We start from the raw sequence: 22,294 nt of genomic DNA on the forward strand, positions 1-22,294 counted from the left end.
GTGATTATCCTGCATTTGCCAACGTTGATGTCGACGCAACTTGGAATGATTCAATGATCTAAGCCCCACTGAAAATTGACCCCCTCTTTAACCATTGACATGCGATTTGTTTATTGTCAGAAAAAGGGAAGTTGAGACTTGACTTTAATCGCCGAGTGTCAAGGTCGATCAAACTTAATTGCTCATTTATAACTTTATTTATCTACAATAACACTTTTTGACGTACACGATCAACATGATCTTAATCGCTGGTAGAAAGAACGTTGAAGACAGAGTATGACAGTTTGATGAGCTAAAATAATTATTTTTGATATTTAGGCAGAAAATATCTGCAGGATGGTGGATACAAAGAGTTAACAGTGTCAATAATCATTGAATAGTACTCACGCTTGTAAATGCATCGAGGGATAATGCTATGACATTATAGCATACGAAAGTAATCGGTCGTTGGGAACGTAGCATTATTACAATGAGACTTCTTTTCGTCTCAATCTCAAACGACGTCCAGTCCATTCTATAAACAGCTTGGCAAATGTCCACACTCTGGACAAATCAATTTTCGTAAAATAGCACGCGTTGACTCATTATGCGTACCACGATGAATTCAAATTTTGTAAGTTTCCGAATTACAATCCAAATTGATTCTAACGTCGATCACATTTACGAATGACAAAAGTAATAAAATCATACCTGAAGTGATAATTCGTTTCCGTAGTAGCACAAAATGAATATCTGCATCAGCATTGCAGCGAGATACATGACGATTGCCACAAATTCTGGACTGAAAAGTTTTTCTTTCGAGACTTCGTAAACGCTGACGCAGAGTACGAGAGAGCTGATGCTGAATTGTAGAAAAATAACGAAGCCGAAGATACCGTTGAGCGTACTGGCTAATCTATAATTCAAGCGATCTTGGAATACTGATGTGAAAGAACTTTGCAAAATTTTTTAATGCGCAGAGTCAGAGGATAGTTTTTTACTGAAATATTCGGACGTGATGCCTGATGCAATCTGTCAACAATTGAGCCTCGAATTCTCGGTTTTTTTTCTCCTCGCCTTCGTCGCCATTACTCTCCGATGACTTTTTTTGCGCTGTTATAATTTGCGGTAAAGCTTCGAAGCGGTATTTGAGAATTTTCATTTGAGAGCAAGTGAGTATAATGAGACCAGGAAATAATGTGTCAAAAGCGCAGTTAATAACCGCCCCTGCAGTGGTAGCTATGAGTTGAGGAGCGAATGTAGAAAGGAAAACGATTTGTTTTGAATCGTAGGTATAAGGAAACCAGCCCTTATAAGTTAGTTTACGTTCAGGTATATTGTCGATCATTGACTTCACAGCTATCAGAATTGCCGTCGACATTGTGAGTCCCGTATATCGAGAAAAAATCCATCTTTAAAATCAATCAAAAACGTCAAATACCTGATGATTATTTATCTTCCTTGTCTTCTAAAGTAAAAAAAAAAATTTTCAATTTGTTGAAGAAAAGTTGAAAACTTCAAAAAATTTACAATTATTTTTTTTTCTTAATTGTACAAAAAAATTGTCAATAATTCCTCGAGCTTCAGTTTAAACTATATTGTCACTATGTGCAGTCAACATCGTAGTCGAACGTGACAAACATTCATAATAAAGTGGTAATTGAATGCACGGATTTACCCAGCATGGCGTTCGCTGTCCGCCTGAATTGTGTTCTCCATCGTATTGCGAGGTTCACAAACGTCGTTTTTCATAGCATCCGTGAGGTCAATGATTTCTTGTCGTTTTCTCAACAATAGTAGCATTTTTGTGAACACTCCAATCATCGTTAGGAGCATGAAAGAACCGAGCGCAAATTCCTCAACGCCCCGCCTAGAAATTTGTTAGGGTTCACCTGTTCATGATGAGGTCATGATCAGGTTTTGAAACGGGCAATCCTATTGTTAAAAGCCTGATGTGGCCGCTATAAGGTTTTCCACAATAATTTCCAAAACAGCCTAATCTAAAATGGCCCTGATCGGGTTCGCCTAGATAAGGCCTTTTTGACCGTTATCTCATTCAGGTCCTGCTCAGGCTCGACTTAATCACGCCATATGTGGAAATCCTTATGAGATTCCAGCTGGAATCTACCACAATACTGCCTTGACAGTACTTGTTCTATTAGGTCCTTCCAAGGCTTGCCTTATGACTGGCACAAACGCGTATTCGAATAGATGGTGAATAAAGTTATATTCCATTCGTGTTTTATACGAGATCCGAGTGACAAGTTTCCAAGTGATTTTCAAAGTGAGTTTCCATATATTTGATGAAGTTTTATTCTATTCGTATTTTATAAAAGATCCGAGTGACAAGTTTTCAACTGAAATCAAACAATAAAAAAATTGTATCTGAACATAAGTTGAAATGAATCGAGATGACCAACGTCGGTATAAGGCGCGTATGCGTATGCGAAGATATCGCTCTATGCGTAAATTTTCAAAAGGTATGTACAATTTTAAAGTGATTTGCATTAATTATATGAACGAATTAGAATTGTTGACATTATACAAACGAGCAAAAATTGTGTTGAGAGAATTATTGATACAAATTTGTGATTTTTCTCTTGGAAATTCTAAAATTGTGCCAATCTTAGCACACCAATCATTTTATTTTATTGTTCAATATTTCACAGATTTACATAGCCCGACAAAATTCGCCAGCGACGAGAAGAAATCCGTAAGCGTCAAAGATTTTGATCAAGCTGTTGGCAGAGTCATCAACAATGCCAAGGATTGGAACGGAAATCGGGCTATACGCTAAAAAAATGCCCAATAAACGCGTATTTTTAAGAATATAAAATTATACTCTTTATCCACACGTTCCTCAAATTTGACAGTTTATAAAACATAATTATTAAATTATAGGTTACACATGTAAAAATATTCAAAAAAAGACTTATAATTTACATGATTGATTTAATAAAGATTAATAAAATAACGATGTCTTCTAGAGGTCTATGTGCACGAGATTTTCATGTAGGACAACCTGACAGTAGCCTAGTCGAAAACCCTGATCACCGCCCGGTCAGATAACCTGATCAGGGTCTGTAAACGAACGTGAACCGACCCGGACCAGGGCGCCTTATTCGGGCCTGACCAAGCAACCTGGTCACGGCCATTTGTTTCAGGGCGTAACATTTTGGAACAGGGCGTCATCAGGTGGCCTTACAAGCGCCCTACCAAGGCAGCATGGCAGCCTGACAATACCCTGAGGAGGTACCTAGGAAACTTTCTAGGCGGGGCTATCGAATGAGGCAAAGAGCTCGATGCATGCAGATACAACAAATAAACAAATGAGAAACATCGTAACGAATGAATAACAACTGTAAAGTACAATTTTCCAACCAGCGAGCCATGATAACGGTCGCCATAAGCCACAGCATTTAAAAACCGCGAAATTCGACGGTAGCGTACGCATTTTGCGTAGTAAAGTTGGTGCTGCTTTTATGATTCAAAACTGAATCATTCCACAATCACAAATAAGATTATCAGAATTATTTTTTTCTAGTAATTTTCCTGTCAAATGGCTTCCGATAATGTGCAGTGGTATCGGAAATAATATTATCCTGGAGTGATTGCAGTTTAAAAACTCATTACCGAAAAAGGGAGAAAAAAATGCAGTCAATCTTGTGTTTCGGCTGATCAATATTTAGCATCGAAGTTGAAGCGTTTTTCAGCCCGTAATCAAAAGCTAATCATATAGAACTACGAATCTTACATCCGAAACGATTACATCGGTGGTATGCCATTGAAAACTTCGTGCATTATGTAGTTAGGTTCAGCGCAGCTGAGCTGACGCTGTGTAAAGTCATTTGATTGGCCTTTGACAGTACCATTTATATCGATTCAAATAATTCCACTAGCAATCAACTTTTCTTTATTTCATGAGTCTATGGAGAACGGAAAATTTCTGTTTGCAACTCGTTGCAGTATTCGTCTGACCACCGAACCTGTAGTAACAGTTTTGCTTTTGGAGCGACATCCGCAATGTCATTGCAGATGAAATTTTCACTGAGAGATCTGTCGCAGGTTTGACTCGCGCTTCTCCATCATTTACAACAATATTATTCATCTGCCAAGTTTTGTCAGAGCGATCTCTTCGTTATGTGCATTCGATTTTGATTTTTCTTCGTCGTAGAGTCAGTGATTACATCGGATTATCAGAAATGACGAATTTATTCATTTACAAAGGCGATTCATCGTTCAAATGATCATAATCATCTTAAGCATCGTTGGAAATAACGTTAAAAGCAGAATACGAAAGTTTCACCAGCTAAAAAAATCGTTTTTTTCGGATAATGAAACACGATTGAGTGCGATTGTTGAGACAACTTTCTCAAGCTCATTCGAGATCAATGGGTACTCACGTTTACGAATGAATCAAGAGTCAGTCTGATAATGTGATAGCATATAAAAGTAATCGGTCGTTGCGAACGTAGCATCATCATGATGAGACTTTGCTTAGTTTTATTACCAAGCGAGGACCAATCCATTTGGTAAACAGCCTGACTGAAAAATCCATTTCCATTCACATCAACTTGTACAAAATGCATCTCAACTTCAGGAAAAAAAAAACAGTTTTCGAATAATGCAAGCTACTCTTTTGAACAAACTCTTGAGCCATGAACCTTAAGGCCTTGTATACATTTGCAGCAGGCGAAAAAACGCGATTTTCTTGATTTTTTTCAACAAGAAATTAGATGTTTATCGAAAAACTGTGAACGACATCCATTGGTACATATGTACAATTTTTTTCATCAAAAAATTTCTCAAAATGGCGCAACTCCAGCTGTATTCCAGTAGCACCTTTTTTTTGAGCACCAGTTACGGTGGATATGACAACTAAAAAACTATTAATTCGATCCATACCGAATCCATACCACTTATTTATGATAATAATAGCTTGGGCTTGGACGATGGATTTGTAAACATTTTGATTTGAAAAAAACGACGACCGTTTTAAGAAAAAATTCATTATTTGAGGTGCTCAATTTTTGGTTTTTTTGTTACAATTTTTTTTCCAACAAAATACGAAATTCTTCGTCCATGACCTAACTATTATTGTAATAAATAAGTGGTATAAATTTCGCGTGGATCGGATTAATGTGGCTCCGATCTTTATAAAATTTCGTGAGAATATTTTTCAGACATTGTACTTGAAGAATATCAAATAAAAAAATTTTCGATTTTTTCATCCATGACATGTGTATATAAGCCCTCAAAGCACTGCCACCGTTTTTGACGTTCATATTGGAGTGTTAAAATAATACCTGAAGCGACAGTTCACCTCCGTAGAAACAGAAAACGAACACTTGCACCAGCATTGCCGCCAGATACATGACAGTAGCTGCGAATTCTGCACTGAAAAGTTTAACCTTCGATACTTCATAGACACTGACGCAAAGGACGAGGGAGCTCACCGTAAATTGGAGAAAAATGACGAAGCCAAAAATTTCATTTAACGTATCCGCTAATCTATAATTCGAAGGATCTTGAAAACTTAATTGTGTTAACAACTTTGTGGAGTTTGTGGTATTGCAGAATGAAAATAATTAGTTTTTACTGGAATATCTGCACGTGGTGTCTGATGGGATCTGTTAACAGTTGGGTCTCGAACGCCTGATTATTTGTCTCACAATTAGATTTTTCTTCCTCATCGTTTCTCAGCGATATCTTTCGCTCGGTTAACATTCGCGGTATATTTTCAAGGCGATAATTAAGAGTTTTTATTTGTCCGCATGTGAGCATCATCAGACCAGGAATTAAGGAGTCAAAAGCGCTGTTAATAACAGCCCCCGTACTGGCAGCTAGGGCCTGATGACAGTAAGTAAAAAGGAAAACGGTTTGCGTCGAATCGTAGGCGTACGGCAACCAACCCTTGAAAGGCAATTTATGCTCAGGTATATCCATTATTATTGACTGCAACACGATTATGAATGCTGCTGATACAGTCAGCGTCGTATATCGAGTAGTGATCCATCTTCAAATAAACAGAATTTTCATAGAATTGATTTTCAAACTTTTTTGCCCAACCGATACATTTTGGGTAAAAGAATTTTCCAAAATCGTTTCTTATATTTTGATAAACATTTACAATTTATTTATTTTGTTATAAATGCTTCTAAATCTTTTTTCCACCTTTATTATGCATTAAAATGATAAGGGGGTTCATTTGAGAGAAGTGTAAGATACAAAAGCCAAAAAAAAATTTTTTTTTAATCCGAATACGATTTCAGTTTCTTCGCTATTGCCGAGAATGGCGGAAAATGCCAACAATTTTTAGTACGTAGAAGTGGTTGGGTGGAACATCTTCGTTATTTCGTGTTTCGATGTTCCTACTCTCTCCCTTCTTAAAATTAATCGCGTTATCATTTTTTTTATCTATGGTAATACTTAATAAATAATTTGGCATGCTTTTGAGCATAGTAGGTTTGTAAATATTTACCTATATTCAATTTATTCATTCAGTTAGAAATTTCACGAGATCTGGACCGAAATAAAATTCTCAATTATTGAAGAAAACCTTTGAATAAAAATCGTAGACTCAATTTTCGAGAGATTTTCGATACGTAATTTCATCTAATTCTGACTGTGCATTTATTGGGAATGAAATTAAAAAATTTCAATTCACCATAGAAAACCTTTTAGGGAGTGTCACAAAAATATAGTTTCACGAATCTCTTTTACGGATGACGGTTCGTTTTTTATTATTTACTCCGCAGGATTGACGCCTGCAGAACCGTGCAAAATATTTCACTAATATGACAATTTGATGTATCTAGTCACCTGGCATCACGTTCGCTATCCGCCTGGATTTGAATCTCAATCCCATCTCGTGGTTCACACACATCATTTTTAAGGTCATCCATTAGCTCAATTATTTCTTGTCGTTTTATTAGTAAAACCATTACTTTCCCGGAGACCCCGATCATTGACAGTAACATGAACGAACCCTGAGCGAATTCTTCAGCACTATCGAATGAACTGATGAGTTCGATCAACTCAGATACAACAAACGTGGAAACGAGGAGAATGACAATAACTGTATAGCAACTGTAGAACACGAATTTCCAACCGGTATGCCATGGTAACGGTCGCCACAGGCCACAAAATTTAAAAATCGTAAAGTTCAGTGACAGTGTACGCATTTTTGGTACAACCGTGCTTTACATGTCTTGCACCCCCGAACGGTTCTGTCTTACCACTGGCTAACTTTGATCTCGAGGAAAAGAAGAATTTGCAGATAAAGAGTGTCTTTGAAGCAATTTTCTAAATCGACGAACGACAACTGCTTGCAATAGACAAAAAATACAAACAGTCTGCCTCAGCCATTTGTAGTTTAAAAATTCATTAGTCAGTGATGTAAAAAGTCAAACGTTGTCAGCGTTTTTTAGTGGTCGATCGACGCTGGACAGGGAACTTGTCTCCCCCTTTTTTCCATCGTGTACTGAAAAACCAATTATACGAAACGACAGCAGTAAAAATAACATACGTACTCTACTGATGACTCCGTGATGTAATTACGTCCAGTGCAACCGAGCTAACCGTCCATAGAGTCATTTGATTGCTCCGATACAGCGCTGTTGATATCGATTCGTATAATGGCACTATCAGTCAAAACACATTTTTATTTCATAACTCTAGGGACATTGAAAAATATGTGCAACTCACGTCAGTATTCGTCCGACCACCAAGCCGGTATCGTCTAACAAATTTCTCTCGTGGATGAACACCAACGATTAGGTCGACTCGTAAACGCGTGTTTCAAGAAAATCAACGAAAACTTGTTACGAGTTCTCTGTGTGACGAGCCAACTATTACGATCTTTACTCATTTTTATTCAATAATGTAATATAAATTTCGGGGAATGAATTGCATGCTCATTAAAAAGTTGTGAACTTATCAAAATATTTGATCTGTTCAAAATATCTGTAGATTGTGGTGAGTGTGTATTCTCGTTTTCTAATAACGTGCTCTAATGAAAGAGCGAGTCTAATTTGCTAATCCTCCACGAAATTTTAGGCCTGTGATACGAAAAACAACTCAGCATCTCAATAGTAGGAGGAGGGTGAGAAAATAATTTCTTGGTGCTCGGAAAAGTCGCTTTTTGATTACAAAGTTTTGAGCACAACGTGGTAGTTCTCGTAACTTTTATGATTGTAAACGAAGAGTTCTTTTTATTTACAACAGCTGACTTTATATTTACGCTTTGAGGTTTGTTTCTCTGCAAACACTTGAAAGGTACCGCGTTAGTTGCGTTTTGGCCAATCCAGTGTTGTTATTTTCTTCAATACCTATCTAGCTAAAAACATTAATCTGTTTTATATTGATAAATATGTATTTTGTATATCTTTATTGATATAAATAAACAAAAAAAATAGTACTGTGGGAACGTGATTATTATGTATTTACCGTTCGTCACGTTAACAAGGGGAGAAAGCGTTAACAAAACAATGTTTTTGTTTTTTGTTTGTATCGTTTGAAATACTAAAGAAGAAAACAATTTTTTTTAAATAAAAATAAATAATTCTTTTCCAAACATGTATTTCGAATATTTTTATTCAAAACCCATGTATTTTACTCAATTTTTTTCCGAAGAAGACTAATGTCAAAAAATAATGTCATTACACGTGTGAAAAAGAGGGAATATTAAAACGAGCCAAATTAAGGGGCGGATGTAACGTAATTATATACTAATTCAAATTCGGTCAGAGTAAATGAGTGAGTGAGTCTTTTTAGTGTTAATATTTCAACCTCAGTAATATTTGGTCTTTCGTTATGATATTTTCACAGTATTGCGTTGATCATAGAAATTTATGAATCGAAAGAGTGATAGTCGAATTTTCGGAAAAACAATATTTTAGTCATCGTTCTATGGGCGATTGTTACATTCTATTTTCAATGTAAACGTGCTTCGAACCTTGAAGTTTATACTTTAATTATGCTCGAAACTCAAAGCTCTAATCGAATTGACCTGTCCCCATATTATCATTCGAATTTTATAAACTCAAGATTTTAGCTATTCGAAATTTTAGTCATTCTAACATTTTATTCCCATCCCATTTGACAACAATATTATTTACCTGTCAAGTTTTGTCAGAGCGGTCTCTTCGTTATGTGCATTCGATTTTGATTTTTCTTCGTCGTAAGTGATCACATCAGATTATCAGAGATTACGAATTTATTCATTTACACAGGCAATTCATCGCTCAAATAATCATGATTATCTCAGGTATCGTTGGAAATAACGTTAAAAGCAGAATACGAAAGTTTCACCAGCTAAAAAAATCGTTTTTTTTGGATGATCAAACACGATTGAGTGCAATTGTTGAGACAACTTTTTCAAGCTAATTCGTGATCAATGGGTACTCACGTTTACGAATGAATCGACAGTCAGTCTGATGACGTGATAGCATATAAAAGTAATCGGTCGTTGCGAACGTAGCATCATCATGATGAGACTTTGCTTAGTTTTATTACCAAGCGAGGACCAATCCATTTGATAAACAGCCTGACAAATGTCCATACTCTAAAAAATCCATTTTCATTCTCATCAACGTGTACAAAATGCAATTTCAATTTCAGGAAAAAAAACAGTTTTCGAATAATGCAAGCTACTCTTTTTGAGAGCATACGAGATTTTTTTTTACAGAGTTAACGAAGAGCTCGAATATTTGTGTTATTCGTTCATCCGATATTGGGTGCATTAATTTCTTCATAAAATTTACTGTTTATGCGCCATATCCATTCGGTTGAACAAACTCTTGAGGCACGAACCTTAACCATTGTCAACTTTTTTGACGTTCATATTCGAGTGTTAAAATAATACCTGAAGTGACAATTGACCTCCGTAGAAACAGAAAATGAACACTTACACCAGCATTACCGCCAAATACATGACAGTAGCTGCAAATTCTGCACTGAACAGTTTCACCTTCGATACTTCATAGACACTGACGCAAAGGACGAGGGAGCTCACCGTAAATTGGAGAAAAATGACGAAGCCAAAAATTCCATTTAACGTACCAGCTAATCTATAATTCGAAGAATCTTGAAAACTTGTGTAAATAACTTTGCGGAGTTTCGTATTGCATAATGACAATAAGTAGTTTTTACTGGAATATCTGAACGTGGTGTCTGATGCGATCAGTTAACAGTCTGGTCTCGAACGCCTGATCATTTGTCTCACAATTAGAATTTTCATCTTCATCGTTTCTCAGCGATATCTTTCGCTCGGTTAACATTCGCGGTATATTTTCAAGGCGATAATTGAGAATTTTCATTTGTCCGCATGTGAGCTTCATCAGACCCGGAATTAAGGAGTCAAAAGCGCTGTTAATAATAGCCCCCGTACTGGAAGCTACGACCTGATGACCGTACGTAAAAAGGAAAACGGTCTGTGTCGAATCGTAGATGTACGGCAACCAACCCTTGAAAGGCAATTTACGCTCAGGTATATCCATTATTATTGACTTCAACATGATTATGCATGTTGTCAATACAGACAGTGCCGTATATCGAGTAGTGATCCATCTTCAAAACAAACAGAATTTTCATACAACTGATTTTCAAACTGTTTTTCCGAACCGCCGGGCCGTTTAGGGTAAAAGAATTTTCCAAAATCGTGTTTTTTATTTTCGATTTATTCATACGATTAGAAATTTCACGAGATCTAAACCGAAATAGAATTCTCAACTGTTACTCGTACTTTCACACTGGTGACGCGGGATTGAAGTATTTTTGAAAATCACTTTTTCTTTTTTCATTGCATCCCCCTGATAACGGTAAAGGTATACAAAGTAACCCCACCTTCAAAGAGGGGGGGGAATTGTGGGGAAAGGTCCCCTCACTACAACCCCGATGAAAAATGGTGCACGCGTGTGTGTGTGTGTGTGTGTGTGTGTGAATACACAAACACTGAAAACTCTCTGAAAACACATTGAAAAATCCTTATATCACTGTTTTGAACTTTGACATAAAAAATCAAAGGAGGCGGGGGTGACCGCCGCCATTTTTCATCGGCGTTGTGGTAGGGGGGCCTTCCCTCACCATTCCCCCTCACTCCCCCCCTCCCACAAGTGGCGGGGTTACTTTGTATACCTTTACCAAAATCTCAAAAGAAACACATTATTTCCCTCCAATTATTGAATAAATCCTTTGAATAAAAATCGTAGACTCAATTTTCTAGAGATTTTCGATAAGTAATTTCATCTAATTCTGGCTGAGGGTTTATTGGAAGTGAAATTAAAAAATTCCAATTCCCCATACAAAATCTGTTTCAATAATTCTATTCTTCAACTATTTTAACAGAAAGTTTTAATGACACACTTTTTATATCGAGTTGAAATAGCAGAACTTTCAATGCATAATTGTTAATAATAAATATGAAAAAACCTGAATAAAAATTCATAAATCTTTTTTATTTAAATTAAAACAGTTCTTGTTTAAAGAGTGACAAAAAACTATAGTTTCACTAATATCTTTTATCGATAACGGTCCGTTTTTTATTATTTTTCCAGCAGTATTGATCACGCGAGATTACTCGCCTGCAGAGCTATGCAAAATATTTCAGTAATATGACAATTTGATGTATCTAGTCACCTGGCATCACATTCGCTATCCGCTTGGATTTGAATCTCAATCGCATCTCGTGGTTCGCATACATCATTTTTAAGATCATACGTTAGCAGAATTATTTCTTGTCGTTTTATTAATAAAACCATCATTTTCCCGGAGACCCCTATCATTGACAGTAATATAAACGAACCCTGAGCGAATTCTTCAGCACTATCGAATGAACTGATGAGTTCGATGAACTCAGATACAACAAACGTGGAAACGAGGAGAATGACAATAACTGTATAGCAACTGTAGAACACGAATTTCCAACCGGTATGCCATGGTAACGGTCGCCACAGGCCACAAAATTTAAGAATCGTAAAGTTCAGTGACAGTGTATGCATTTTTGGTACAACCGTGCATTACATGCCTTACACCCCCGAACGGTTCTGTATTACCACTGGCTAACTTTGATCTCGAGGAAAAGAAGAATTTGCAGATAAAGAGTGTCTTCGAAGCAATTTTATAAATCGACGAACGACAACTGCTTGCAATAGACAAAAAATACAAACAGTCTGCCTCAGCCATTTGTAGTTTAAAAATTCATTAGTCAGTGATGTAAAAAGTCAAACGTTGTCAGGGTTTTTTAGTGGTCGATCGACGCTGGACAGGGAACTTGTCTCCCCCTTTTTTCCATCGTGTACTGAAAAACCAATTATACGAAACGACAGCAGTAAAAATAACATACGTACTCTACTGATGACTCCGTGATGTAATTACGTCCAGTGCAACCGAGCTAACCGTCCATAGAGTCATTTGATTGCTCCGATGCAGCGCTCTGTTGATATCGATTCGTTTAATGGCACTATCAACCGAAACACATTTTTATTTCATAACTCTAGGGACATTGAAAAATATGTGCAACTCACGTCAGTATTCGTCCGACCACCAAGCCGGTATCATCTAACAAATTTCTCTCGTGGATGAACACCAACGATTAGGTCGACTCGTAAACGCGCGTTTCAAGAAAATCAACGAAAACTTGTTACGAGTTCTCTGTGTGACGAGCCAACTATTACGATCTTTACTCATTTTTATTCAATAATGTAATATAAATTTCGGGGAATGAATTGCATGCTCATTAAAAAGTTGTGAACTTATCAAAATATTTGATCTGTTCAACTAAAACTTACCCGCATCGCGTTCAGTCGTCACGCGAATGAAACGGTATCAGTGAAAATCTCCGAGTTCGATAGTGCACACACCACTTTTTTAATTAAACTAGTTTTAATTAATTTGCACAGCCATGGATGGTCGAAGATTTTTTACTTCGTTTATGCCAATTTTCAAGTTCTTGTGACTAGTTTTTCATGCTGAATCCAAAAGTGATTCCAAGTCTGACGTTACCTTGAGTCATACCACTGCGATACTTTCGTAGGACAGAAAACGCTGATGTTTGTAACGTTGGCGTCCAACGAAACGAAGGAATAAAAATGTTTGGAATTCTCCAATTTTTTATTCCACGAATCGTTGGTGTAGGTTGGAAAACTACGAATTGCAAATTAAGGAGGAAAAAAAATTAGAGAATTACGATTATCAGGAGTAAAATTCCTTCAGGAGTTCAATAAAAATTGAGCCGGCGTGTGATCGGGTGGGTTTCTCCTGTTCCTCGTTGAAGTTCTCGTACAGAAGTGCATGACAATAAGTGGCTATTGGCAGCTCTTGCAAGCACAAGAGCTATAACAGAGAATCAGGGGAGACGAGCCATGCACAAGTGATGAGAAAAATTTCAAGCTCAAAAAATGATTGAGCGAACGAAAAAATATTTCGTTTTACGTTCGATGACCTTGAGCTCGATCAAAATTTATAAAATCGCAAATATCTTCGTTCAGGGAATTAACAAGCTTCTAAATTCACGAGTTTGGTAAAGATCATTCGTGATAATTTTTCTTCCTGTTGGGCACTGAAGCCGAAAACACGATTTATTAAAAAGTCATCGAGCTCACGTGACCAACTCAAAATCGATGATGACGCCTCCCGTCGTAAATAAATAAATTCTCCCGGTAAGTAAATTTCGTCCGAAAACGGACCACGGGCGGAATCGGCTAATTAAATCACATTATTTGATATTTTGAATATTCGCATAATCGTTAGATTCTCGACGAAATCTGGTAGAAATGGATTTTAGTTTGATTTTTGGACACATGGCGCTGCGTTTGCTGTCGCTCGACGACTCATAACCCAACTTATTTCGATAAAATGTTCGGAGGCTTTCAATATTTTCTCACCTTCTCCCATCATCCTTCATTATTATTAATAAATTTTGATTTGTTTATTTTCATTGAAGTTCTCCGTCACCTAAATATTTAAAAAAGTATTTGTTTGTTGATAACGGAAGTATAAAGCGACCTTGGCCATGATGTTTGTAATGAAAAAATTTATTAATAAATCCATAACATTTTCGTAACCAAAATGCTAGCCACAGTTTCAATGGCATTGAGAAAGGGAATCTGCGACTAAGGATCGAACTACATGTATAAACGTTCATATAAATCAGGCATTTAAAACCTGCGAATCTTCATACATTCTTGAGTTGATTTACAAGTAAATGGAGAAAACGAACGTGGGTATGGTTGGTTGAATCATACTTACAGTTATTATTTAAATTCGTATTTGAATACGAACACCCGATAACAGGATCTTCATCGATCATTGAAGAACGTTGTAAACCGAGTACGAAAGTTTGACCAGCTAGGATTATAATTTTTTTTGATAGTTCAAAAATAAATGCATCTTCATATGATTTTGATGATGAATATTTGAATAGAGACGAGAATATTACGAACCTTGTTGAATGAATCGAGGGAGACTGTGATGATGTTGCCACATGTGAACGTGATCGGTCGCAGCGAACGCATCATTATCAATACCAGATTCTTTTTGTTGTTCGTACTTAAAAACGATCGATCCATTCGATAAACCGCATCGCATATGTCCACGCTCTGTTATTCCAAGTTGTTTACAAAACAAGAGGAAATTTATTGTTTATTTATTTCATTTTATTTTATTTATTGTTTATTCATTATTAATTTATTGTTTATATTGTTTATTTAGTGCCTGCAGTCACTCCTCCATATAAGAATGAATTTTTTGAAACCGTTTCAGTGTTTTGTAACCAAATACAAAGATATGAACGAAACAACAACAACAATAGCAATGAACAATGAACAATAGCGAACTTTTCGGTATAGTTTCAAGGATATTTCAAGAGTACCAAAACATTGTTTTAATGTGAGAAATACTAATTTGTACATGGTTTATGCGCAGTCTAATTGTCGAAATTTCTCAGCTGTGTAAAATGTGGAGATCGTAATTATTGTCTGCAACAAAAATTCCAAATTTTTTTCCCGTTTTCATATATTTTTCTTCCATACGAACCTACAAAAACCCGAAAAACACTGCGAAATTATTCGTTTACAGCACGTTGAAGTGATATGCTTCTTCTGCCCTAAAAACATTTCCAAAAACAACCAATTTTTTTGACTTTCTAAAGCAGGACGCCCCTTCATAAACTGAATCTTTTTAAACCAAAAATAAAAAATGTACATTTTACGTTTTTTTGTATCTTTTATCCGTAAACGAGACCACTGAATGATGGATTTGGATTCAACGCATTGAAATATTTGAGGTACATACTTGACCTAGGTCTGAAAATTTCTCCTCCTATCAAGGGACACTGGCTACGGTTGTGCCACGTTATGCTTGTGACAGTTGTCATATAAACGAAAGTAAAGTGTTAGCGGGGGTGTGTAAAGGGACAAAGGGGCGCTCGCACGTCCGAATTCGGTTTTATGGAGAAACATATGAGTTCCTGGGGAGTAGTTTTACACCGAATCTACCGGAAATATCAGAACTGAAAAATTCTATCACGTAGTTCAAAAACCCCAAAAAAATCCGGCTGCCACACGAGGTGATCCCCTCAAAGCGGTTTTTATCCAATTACTCAAAACTTCCGAGTGTATTAGCGAATCTGACCCCAGATTCGGATTCAGCGCATAAAAATACCTCGAAGAACACTTGATTTAGGTCGGTAAGATTTTTCTCATATTCATAGCTGCAATATTTCGCCATTTTTGTGTTTTTTTTTTATTTACTCAGAACTTTCAAAGCAAATTGGCTAATCCGATCCCAGATTCGGGTTCAAAGAGACTGGTCCAAGGTACAAACCACTTTTTTGTGTGCCAGTGTAATTAATTTTTTTTTAATCAACGAATGTAACTTGTGGTTATTTTTAGCATCCAATTAATCGCTATAAATATATAGGAAAACAACGTTCTAACATCGTTGAAAGCAATAAAATGATCGGAAAGTCAAGGTTCGTGAGAAAAAACGTGCGATTACGAAATATTTATAAGATTATGCTGATATTGAGAAATATTATACAACACCTGGAGTGTCAATTCTCCCCCGTAGTAGCAAAAAATGAATATCTGAACAGTCATGCAGCAAAGGTACAAGAGGAGAGCTGTGAATTCAGGGCTGAATGGTTGCATGGTCGACATTTCGTACACGCTGACACACAGTATTAGAGAGCTCAAAGAAAATTGTAGAAAAACCACGTGACCGAAGATGTCATTCAAAGAGCGGGCCAGCCTGGAATTGAAAGCAGCCTTGCGATGAATATTCCCAGAGTTTTATTGGTGGATTCCAACCTCGTGGAGTTACGGATGCTTTTTTATTTACTGAAATATTTGGATGTGATGTTTTATGCATTCATTAAGCATCTTTGACTCCCGACTCTGTCTCTCTCCCTGCGATTGCCCCTGGTCCCCTCCGGACTGCGGCGTTCTTTTCGCTGCTAGAACTTCCGGCAGGGATTCGATGCGGTACTTGAGAATTTTCATTTGGGCGCAAGTATGCATCATGAAACCAGGAACGAAGGTGTCGAAAGAGCTGTTGAGCACAGCCGTCGTAGCGTGAGCGATCAGCTGGTGAAAATAGGCGATCCAAAAACCAGGCTCTGAGCATTTCGGATCGAACGGGAGCCACCCTTTGAAGGGCATCTCGCGCTGAGATATGTCCACTATCAACGACCTCAAGGTAATCAGGGAACACGTCGTTCCGCCAAGAGCCGAGTACCAAATAGCGTTGGACCTAGAAAAAACGAGTGCTGAAAAATGCGTTTTTATTTGAGGAGTTTGCTCGATCCTCGACGAATCCACTTCACTGTTTTCCACGCAGAATTTATAATGCAAATTAATCACACGGAATCCGAAGATTCCCGTAAGACGGGAGAGCAAAACATTTATTGTTGTCACCTCGCGTCGCGCTCGCATTTAGCTTCTAGCGCAATTTCATCTTCATTTCGAGGTTTGCACAAACGGTTCCTCAGCACGTGGGTCAGCTCGATTATATCTTTCCGCTGTCTTATCACACTCGCAAACTTTCCACAAGCGGCGAGTACGGTCAGGAACATGTAAGAACCGTTGGAAAATTCTTCGGCGTTTTCGGACGACAAAACGAGACCGATGAATTGCGACAGAGCGAACACATAGAGGGAAGAGATCATAACTGCTGTGTAGCTGTTGTAAACCGCGGCTTTCCAGCCAGCGGACCACGTCAACGGTCGCCACATTCCACACAGTGTCAGTATGTTGAAATTTAAGGGGAGTGCGTGCATCTTACTCCTAATAAAAGTATCCTTTGTCGAGGGTTAAAAAGGCGTCTTTGGTCGCACTGACTCTCGCACCGGGGCCGTATAAAATCTTTGGGAAAATGGAGGAAAGAGCTAGGGAGCTGCTTTTGTCATGCGTCGACCGACAGATTCAGACCTGCGGCGGAACGAAATAGCAGAGGAAAATGCTTTCCTAGGGCATTTACATTTTTAAACTGGTGGATAATCATACGACACAGAAAAAAGTACACGTTGCGCGCTGTATCGGCTCGATAAATGAGTAGGTAAACTTGCTCTGCAGTCGTAGCTTATTTCTGATCGCTGCCGATAAGATGCTAAAAATAGAGCTCGATTTTCTCCGCTTGGGCAATACACAAACACCGGACGGCTTGGTGAAACGACGTGTCTTCGGCCAATTCGTCATTTCCGTTTCGATCCTCTCTACTTACGTGATGAAACCATCAATCTTCGTACTCGACTCTGCGGGGTGGGGGTATCGGAAAAATAGCGCTTACTATTCGCTTCAGTACTTTGTCGAAGGGTTACAAAATTGGAGAAATATGGACGGGTGTTCGGCGAACGAAAAACGATCGAACGCTTTTGTTTTACAAAATTCCATTCGAGATCGTATTGTTCTTTGGAATACCGTTCTCCGGGTGGCTTTCAGTATAAGTATTATTTTTTATTTCTTTGAGAGAACGCGCAAAAAAAGCTCAGAATGCTTTGGCCAAGTTGTTACAAAATATGCTTTCGAAATTGACGAGCACAATAGCCAACCCAGGAATTTCGCACCGATTTTGTGGAAAGTCAACGTGTTTTCTGTTTGGTTGAATTACAATGTGGCGTCGAAGCCTCATTAAAATCGAGTCCTGCGGATTCGTCACCGATCTCAGCCTTTCGGTGAGTGTTTTGTATTATGACGAAAAATCGTTTTGGGATTGCAGATGGGAATCATAGGGGACATTATTTCCTGATTGGAAGAAATACTGGAAAAGTAATTGAAGCAGTTTCGAGGTGCGTGACCCCGATTCGGCATAATTAATAATAAACGAACCTCAACATTATTCGAATACGAGACGGATTTAAATGCCTCGATAATGCATTTAAAAAATTTACCTTTCTACGAAGTTGACTGGGAATAATTGTAATCGAGGACATTTGTTTACAACTTTTGTTTAATCGGAAGTTCTCAAGAATATGCGAATATTCCCTGCACACAAAACTCAATTTTCGAAAATACAATAATTTCCTCAAATTTACGTCCAAAACGTCGTCTCACGTAAGCTTCAGGCTCGTTGTCCGAGTGATACGAGGCCAGAGATCGGAAGCTGCTCAATAAAGGTACGCTGGAGTGAGGAAATTGGTAAATGCATTTTTATGAATCTTTATTGAGCAGCGATCATTTTCCAGTTAACTTATCGCTAAATCCAAAAACCTCGTTGTTAATACTTGACGCATACACTCAATTTTTGTGTACCGCCATTAGCAACGTTCCCCACCATGCGACTGATCGATCAGTTCCCCCGGATCGAAGGGGCATCAGACCCAAATGCGTTGATATTCTGTAGATATTTACAAGCACGATTCGGAGTCGATTTGCCACTGTTCGAGGGATCAGAATTCGCCTTCGCTCACATTTATCATCTCAATGATTTGATGGACCAAAACCCAAATAGTTTTTCATTTCTGTACGCTTTTATTTCGTAATTTCTTCGTCTATCGTTGCAGAACGTTGTAAACCGAGTACGAAAGTTTGATGAGCTATAACAATATTCATTCGTTGACGAATTAATGGGAAAGAAAATTAAAAAAAAAGATAATTCTCAACGCATAGAAGCTCGAAGGTCACGTACACTTGTAAAAGAGTCAAGGGAGACGGTGATGATGTTGCCACAGGTGAATACGATGGGATGCAAAGCGCGCATCATTATAAGTATTAAATTCTTTTTCGTTCTGACCGTCAACACGGATTGATCCATTCGATAAACGGCATTACAGATGTCGACGCTCTGAATTCAGGATTCTTGATTTATTTCAGTTTTTTCCATCATGAGATGATTGTTTTGTTATAACTGTGACAAATTCTTTCGGCGAATTTTAAACACGTTGGTCGAATATAAATTTCTGATTATCGAAAAAAATGTTCTCAGAATAAAATTTGATTCGCCGAATAAAATCCTAATTGAGCTGGAAGAAAAATGGTGAATTCGACTACATTTTTTTCAATGGGGAAAGATTTAGTTTACTTGTTCGCTCAAGAAACAAAAACAGTTGAATCCACCATATTTTCGTTCAACTAAATGGGATTTTGTTTTTCTCATTTTTCTTTTGCATCCTTGAGAAAATTTTATTCAAAGTAGTTTGGTCGTTCCATGACTAGTCAAGTTTGCAACTACTTTATGTCGATTAATTTCAAGTCTAAATTATTAATAAAATTAATAAACACTTACATAGGGAATATTTTTATCATATAAGGATGTAATAAAATGCTTCAAAAATATCATAAAAGATGAAATTTATACTTCAACTTAACTAGTCAATGATTGAGTCGGTACCGCTAATGGAAGCGCGTGAGTCACTCTCAAAAATAACTTTGATGGACGATTCCCGAATTTGCCTGAAGTTTAACCAGCAGTCCAACGTAATGACTGACATGCGCTCTCGAAACGTCGAAACTTAAGTTTTTTCATGTTTTCTTTCTTAAAAGCCTCGTGAGGTAATGTTTTTTATGAAAAAAAAAAAAAAAACAGAACCTGCGATTAGTTTTCTTCGCGATACAAACTTTTCCGAAGCTCGAACAGCGTTTTTTTACAATCAATATTATTGTCAGTACTTCCATAGGATACCGTGTTAAAGACTCAAAATTCTGAGTGAAATGATTCAAAATTTCGCCCCACAAGAGGCCACCGAACTGTGCTCGTCGTTATCAGGGGACCTTAAACTATCATTTACCGCAAAAAAAAAGTGGACTTTCACCGAACTACTTTAAGAAATAAAAATTTGTGTTAGAAACCACGTTGAAGTAATTCGCAATTTTTTGTTATTCATTCGAGAAAAAAGACCTTCTTCGTGCTAATAAATATAACAAATGAAATACAACACCTGAAGAGTCAATTCGCCACCGTAGAAGCAATAGATGAAAATCTGTGTGAGCATGCAGCATAAATACATGATGAGAGCGGTGCATTCGGGGCTGAAGAGTTTCATGCCCGACGTTTCATAAGCACTGACACATAGTATAATAGTGCTCAGAGCGAACTGGAGGAAAACCACGTTACTGAAGATGTCGTTGAGAGTATCGGCGAACCTGAAAATCGATGGCAATAATTTTCTTTCACTTTTCAGGAGTTGGATGCAGGGAGATTGAACAAAAAAAAACGGTTTTCTTCACTGAAATATTTGGACGTGATGCCTGATGCATTCCACGAGCAGTTCGGACTCGAGACACTGGCGTTCCCTCAAGGCTTCTCCGTAATCTTCGTCGCCCTGAAGCGTTCTGCGCGCCAGCACGATTTGAGGCAACGTTTCAATCCGATACTTGAGAATTTTCATCTGAGCACAAGTTTGCATCATGAAACCAGGAACGAGAGTATCGAATGTACTGTTGACCGCAGCTCCGGTAGCGTGGGCAATCAATTGATGAAAATAGGCCACCCAAAAACCGACTTCCAGGGACTCGAGACCGTAGGGAAGCCAACCTTTGAAGGGCATGATACGCGCAGGTATATCTACGATTAATGATCTCAAGGTAATCAGGGAAACCGTCGTTCCACCGAGGGCAGAGTACCAAAAGGCGTTGAATCTAAAAAACCCAAAAAAAAAAAAAATCAGAAAAATTTACGTGAACAAATCGATTTTACCGTTTGCAATAATGTTTTCAGTTTCATCAGGTTTGTTTCCCAGTCTGACGCGGGCAAAACTTGCGAAAGAAACTTTTTCTGTTGAAAAAAAAACTTGAAACAGGCGCACCTCGCGTCGCGCTCGCAATCAGTCTGTATTTTGACTTCAACCTCATTCCGAGGTCTGCAGAGATCGTTTCTCAAAACATTTGCCAAATAAATGATTTCCTTCCGATGGATCATGACACTCGCAGATTTTCCGCAGCCCGCTAGTATCGCCAGGAATAAAGAGCCGTGGGAAAACTCGTTGGCACTTTCCGACGTGACAATGAGGTCGACGAACTGCGACACCGCAAAGAGGTACAGGGACGAAATCATGAAGGCAGAAAAACAGTTGTAAACCACGAGCTTCCAGCCAGTGGACCACGCCAGTGGTCGCCACATGCCGATCCATTGGAGAATCCGGAAATTCAGTTGCAACGTTTGCATCTCACTAGAAAGGTTAATGATCTCGCACTAAACGCACTAAGAAGAGTGTTCGGTGGGACTGACGGACTTTGACCTCAAACGCGGTTTGGTGGAGCTTACGACAAAGGAAATTATTCTCGTCGTTTCGCTGACGGTCTCAGCCAGTCGATAGGCGAGAGTCAAATCCCCTTGTACATTATTTGCATTCTATATTTGGTGGGAAATGGTACAAGTTGGAGGAAAATCGTATTTCCTCGTATGGGTAATGTAAAAAATTAAATAAATTGTCATTTTTTACTGTGGTCGTATAGCTCATATTGGTTCGTCACATAAAACATTGGAAAAAATCCAACGTCCACCCCTGTACTCACTGCATGAATAATGAAATGGAACAACGCAGGCAAGTATAGAAAATTCACCGTTTGTGCACATCGTAATGAGATATTCTTTCGGATCCACAACGCACATAACTAAACCAGTAATCTCCATACGTAATTCGACGATCCGGCGTATCGGAAAAAAACATCGTTGAAAATTCTCTCCAGTGCATCGGTGACTGTCGACGAAGTGTCAAGGAACAAAGGGTGACATTGGTAAAAGTACGAAATCGATGGTACTCGACGGCTCAGAGCAATTCATTTGACGACGGAAGTATCCGAGAAGAAAAGGTTATGAGAAATTTCGATTTCGAGGAGAGAAGGGAGAGGTTTTCTTAGGAAATCCGAATGTTGAAGTAATA

At 38.0% G+C, this 22,294-nt stretch overlaps 3 protein-coding genes across 3 annotated transcripts; all 3 read right to left on the minus strand.

The window, feature by feature from the left end:
* Nucleotides 1–211: 211 nt before the first annotated feature.
* LOC122416612 (uncharacterized) lies at nt 212–7,163 on the minus strand. Its single transcript, XM_043429681.1, has 10 exons — nt 6,802–7,163; nt 5,579–5,995; nt 5,286–5,490; nt 4,379–4,568; nt 3,259–3,453; nt 1,658–1,844; nt 981–1,391; nt 691–895; nt 388–543; nt 212–292 (listed from the first exon to the last, which is right to left on the minus strand). The coding sequence occupies exons 1-10, from the start codon at nt 7,161–7,163 to the stop codon at nt 242–244; spliced, it is 2,379 nt and encodes a 792-aa protein (XP_043285616.1). The 3' UTR covers nt 212–241.
* Nucleotides 7,164–9,243: 2,080 nt separating this feature from the next.
* LOC122416613 (uncharacterized) lies at nt 9,244–17,535 on the minus strand. The gene is given in 9 exon segments (XM_043429682.1): nt 9,244–9,294; nt 9,389–9,544; nt 9,845–10,049; nt 10,132–10,548; nt 11,617–11,993; nt 14,421–14,576; nt 16,023–16,227; nt 16,318–16,728; nt 16,893–17,535. Coding segments are annotated over 9 exon segments (2,340 nt in total). The 5' UTR covers nt 17,255–17,535.
* An 897-nt stretch (nt 17,536–18,432) lies between these two features.
* On the minus strand, nt 18,433–21,576 carry LOC122416474 (odorant receptor 46a-like). The gene is made up of 5 exons (XM_043429468.1): nt 21,218–21,576; nt 20,640–21,050; nt 20,351–20,555; nt 19,102–19,257; nt 18,433–19,009 (listed from the first exon to the last, which is right to left on the minus strand). The coding sequence occupies exons 1-5, from the start codon at nt 21,574–21,576 to the stop codon at nt 18,965–18,967; spliced, it is 1,176 nt and encodes a 391-aa protein (XP_043285403.1). The 3' UTR covers nt 18,433–18,964.
* Nucleotides 21,577–22,294: the final 718 nt, after the last annotated feature.

Source organism: Venturia canescens, chromosome 9, assembly GCF_019457755.1.
Source record: "Venturia canescens isolate UGA chromosome 9, ASM1945775v1, whole genome shotgun sequence".
NCBI lineage: Eukaryota > Metazoa > Arthropoda > Insecta > Hymenoptera > Ichneumonidae > Venturia > Venturia canescens.

What these genes read in the sequence shown, in the direction of transcription:
- LOC122416612 (XM_043429681.1), bottom strand. Translation starts at nt 7,163, where the DNA reads ATGCGTACACTGTCACTGAACTTTACGATTTTTAAATTTTGTGGCCTG. An exon ending in GACAGCGAACGCCATGCTGG is followed by an intron (nt 1,392 to 1,657) that starts GTAAATCCGTGC and finishes TTGATTTTAAAG; the next exon opens with ATGGATTTTTTCTCGATATA. An exon ending in GAAACGAATTATCACTTCAG is followed by an intron (nt 544 to 690) that starts GTATGATTTTAT and finishes TGATTTGTCCAG; the next exon opens with AGTGTGGACATTTGCCAAGC.
- LOC122416474 (XM_043429468.1), bottom strand. Translation starts at nt 21,576, where the DNA reads ATGCAAACGTTGCAACTGAATTTCCGGATTCTCCAATGGATCGGCATG. An exon ending in GATTGCGAGCGCGACGCGAG is followed by an intron (nt 21,051 to 21,217) that starts GTGCGCCTGTTT and finishes TGGGTTTTTTAG; the next exon opens with ATTCAACGCCTTTTGGTACT. An exon ending in CCCTTGACTCTTTTACAAGT is followed by an intron (nt 19,010 to 19,101) that starts GTACGTGACCTT and finishes ATATTGTTATAG; the next exon opens with CTCATCAAACTTTCGTACTC.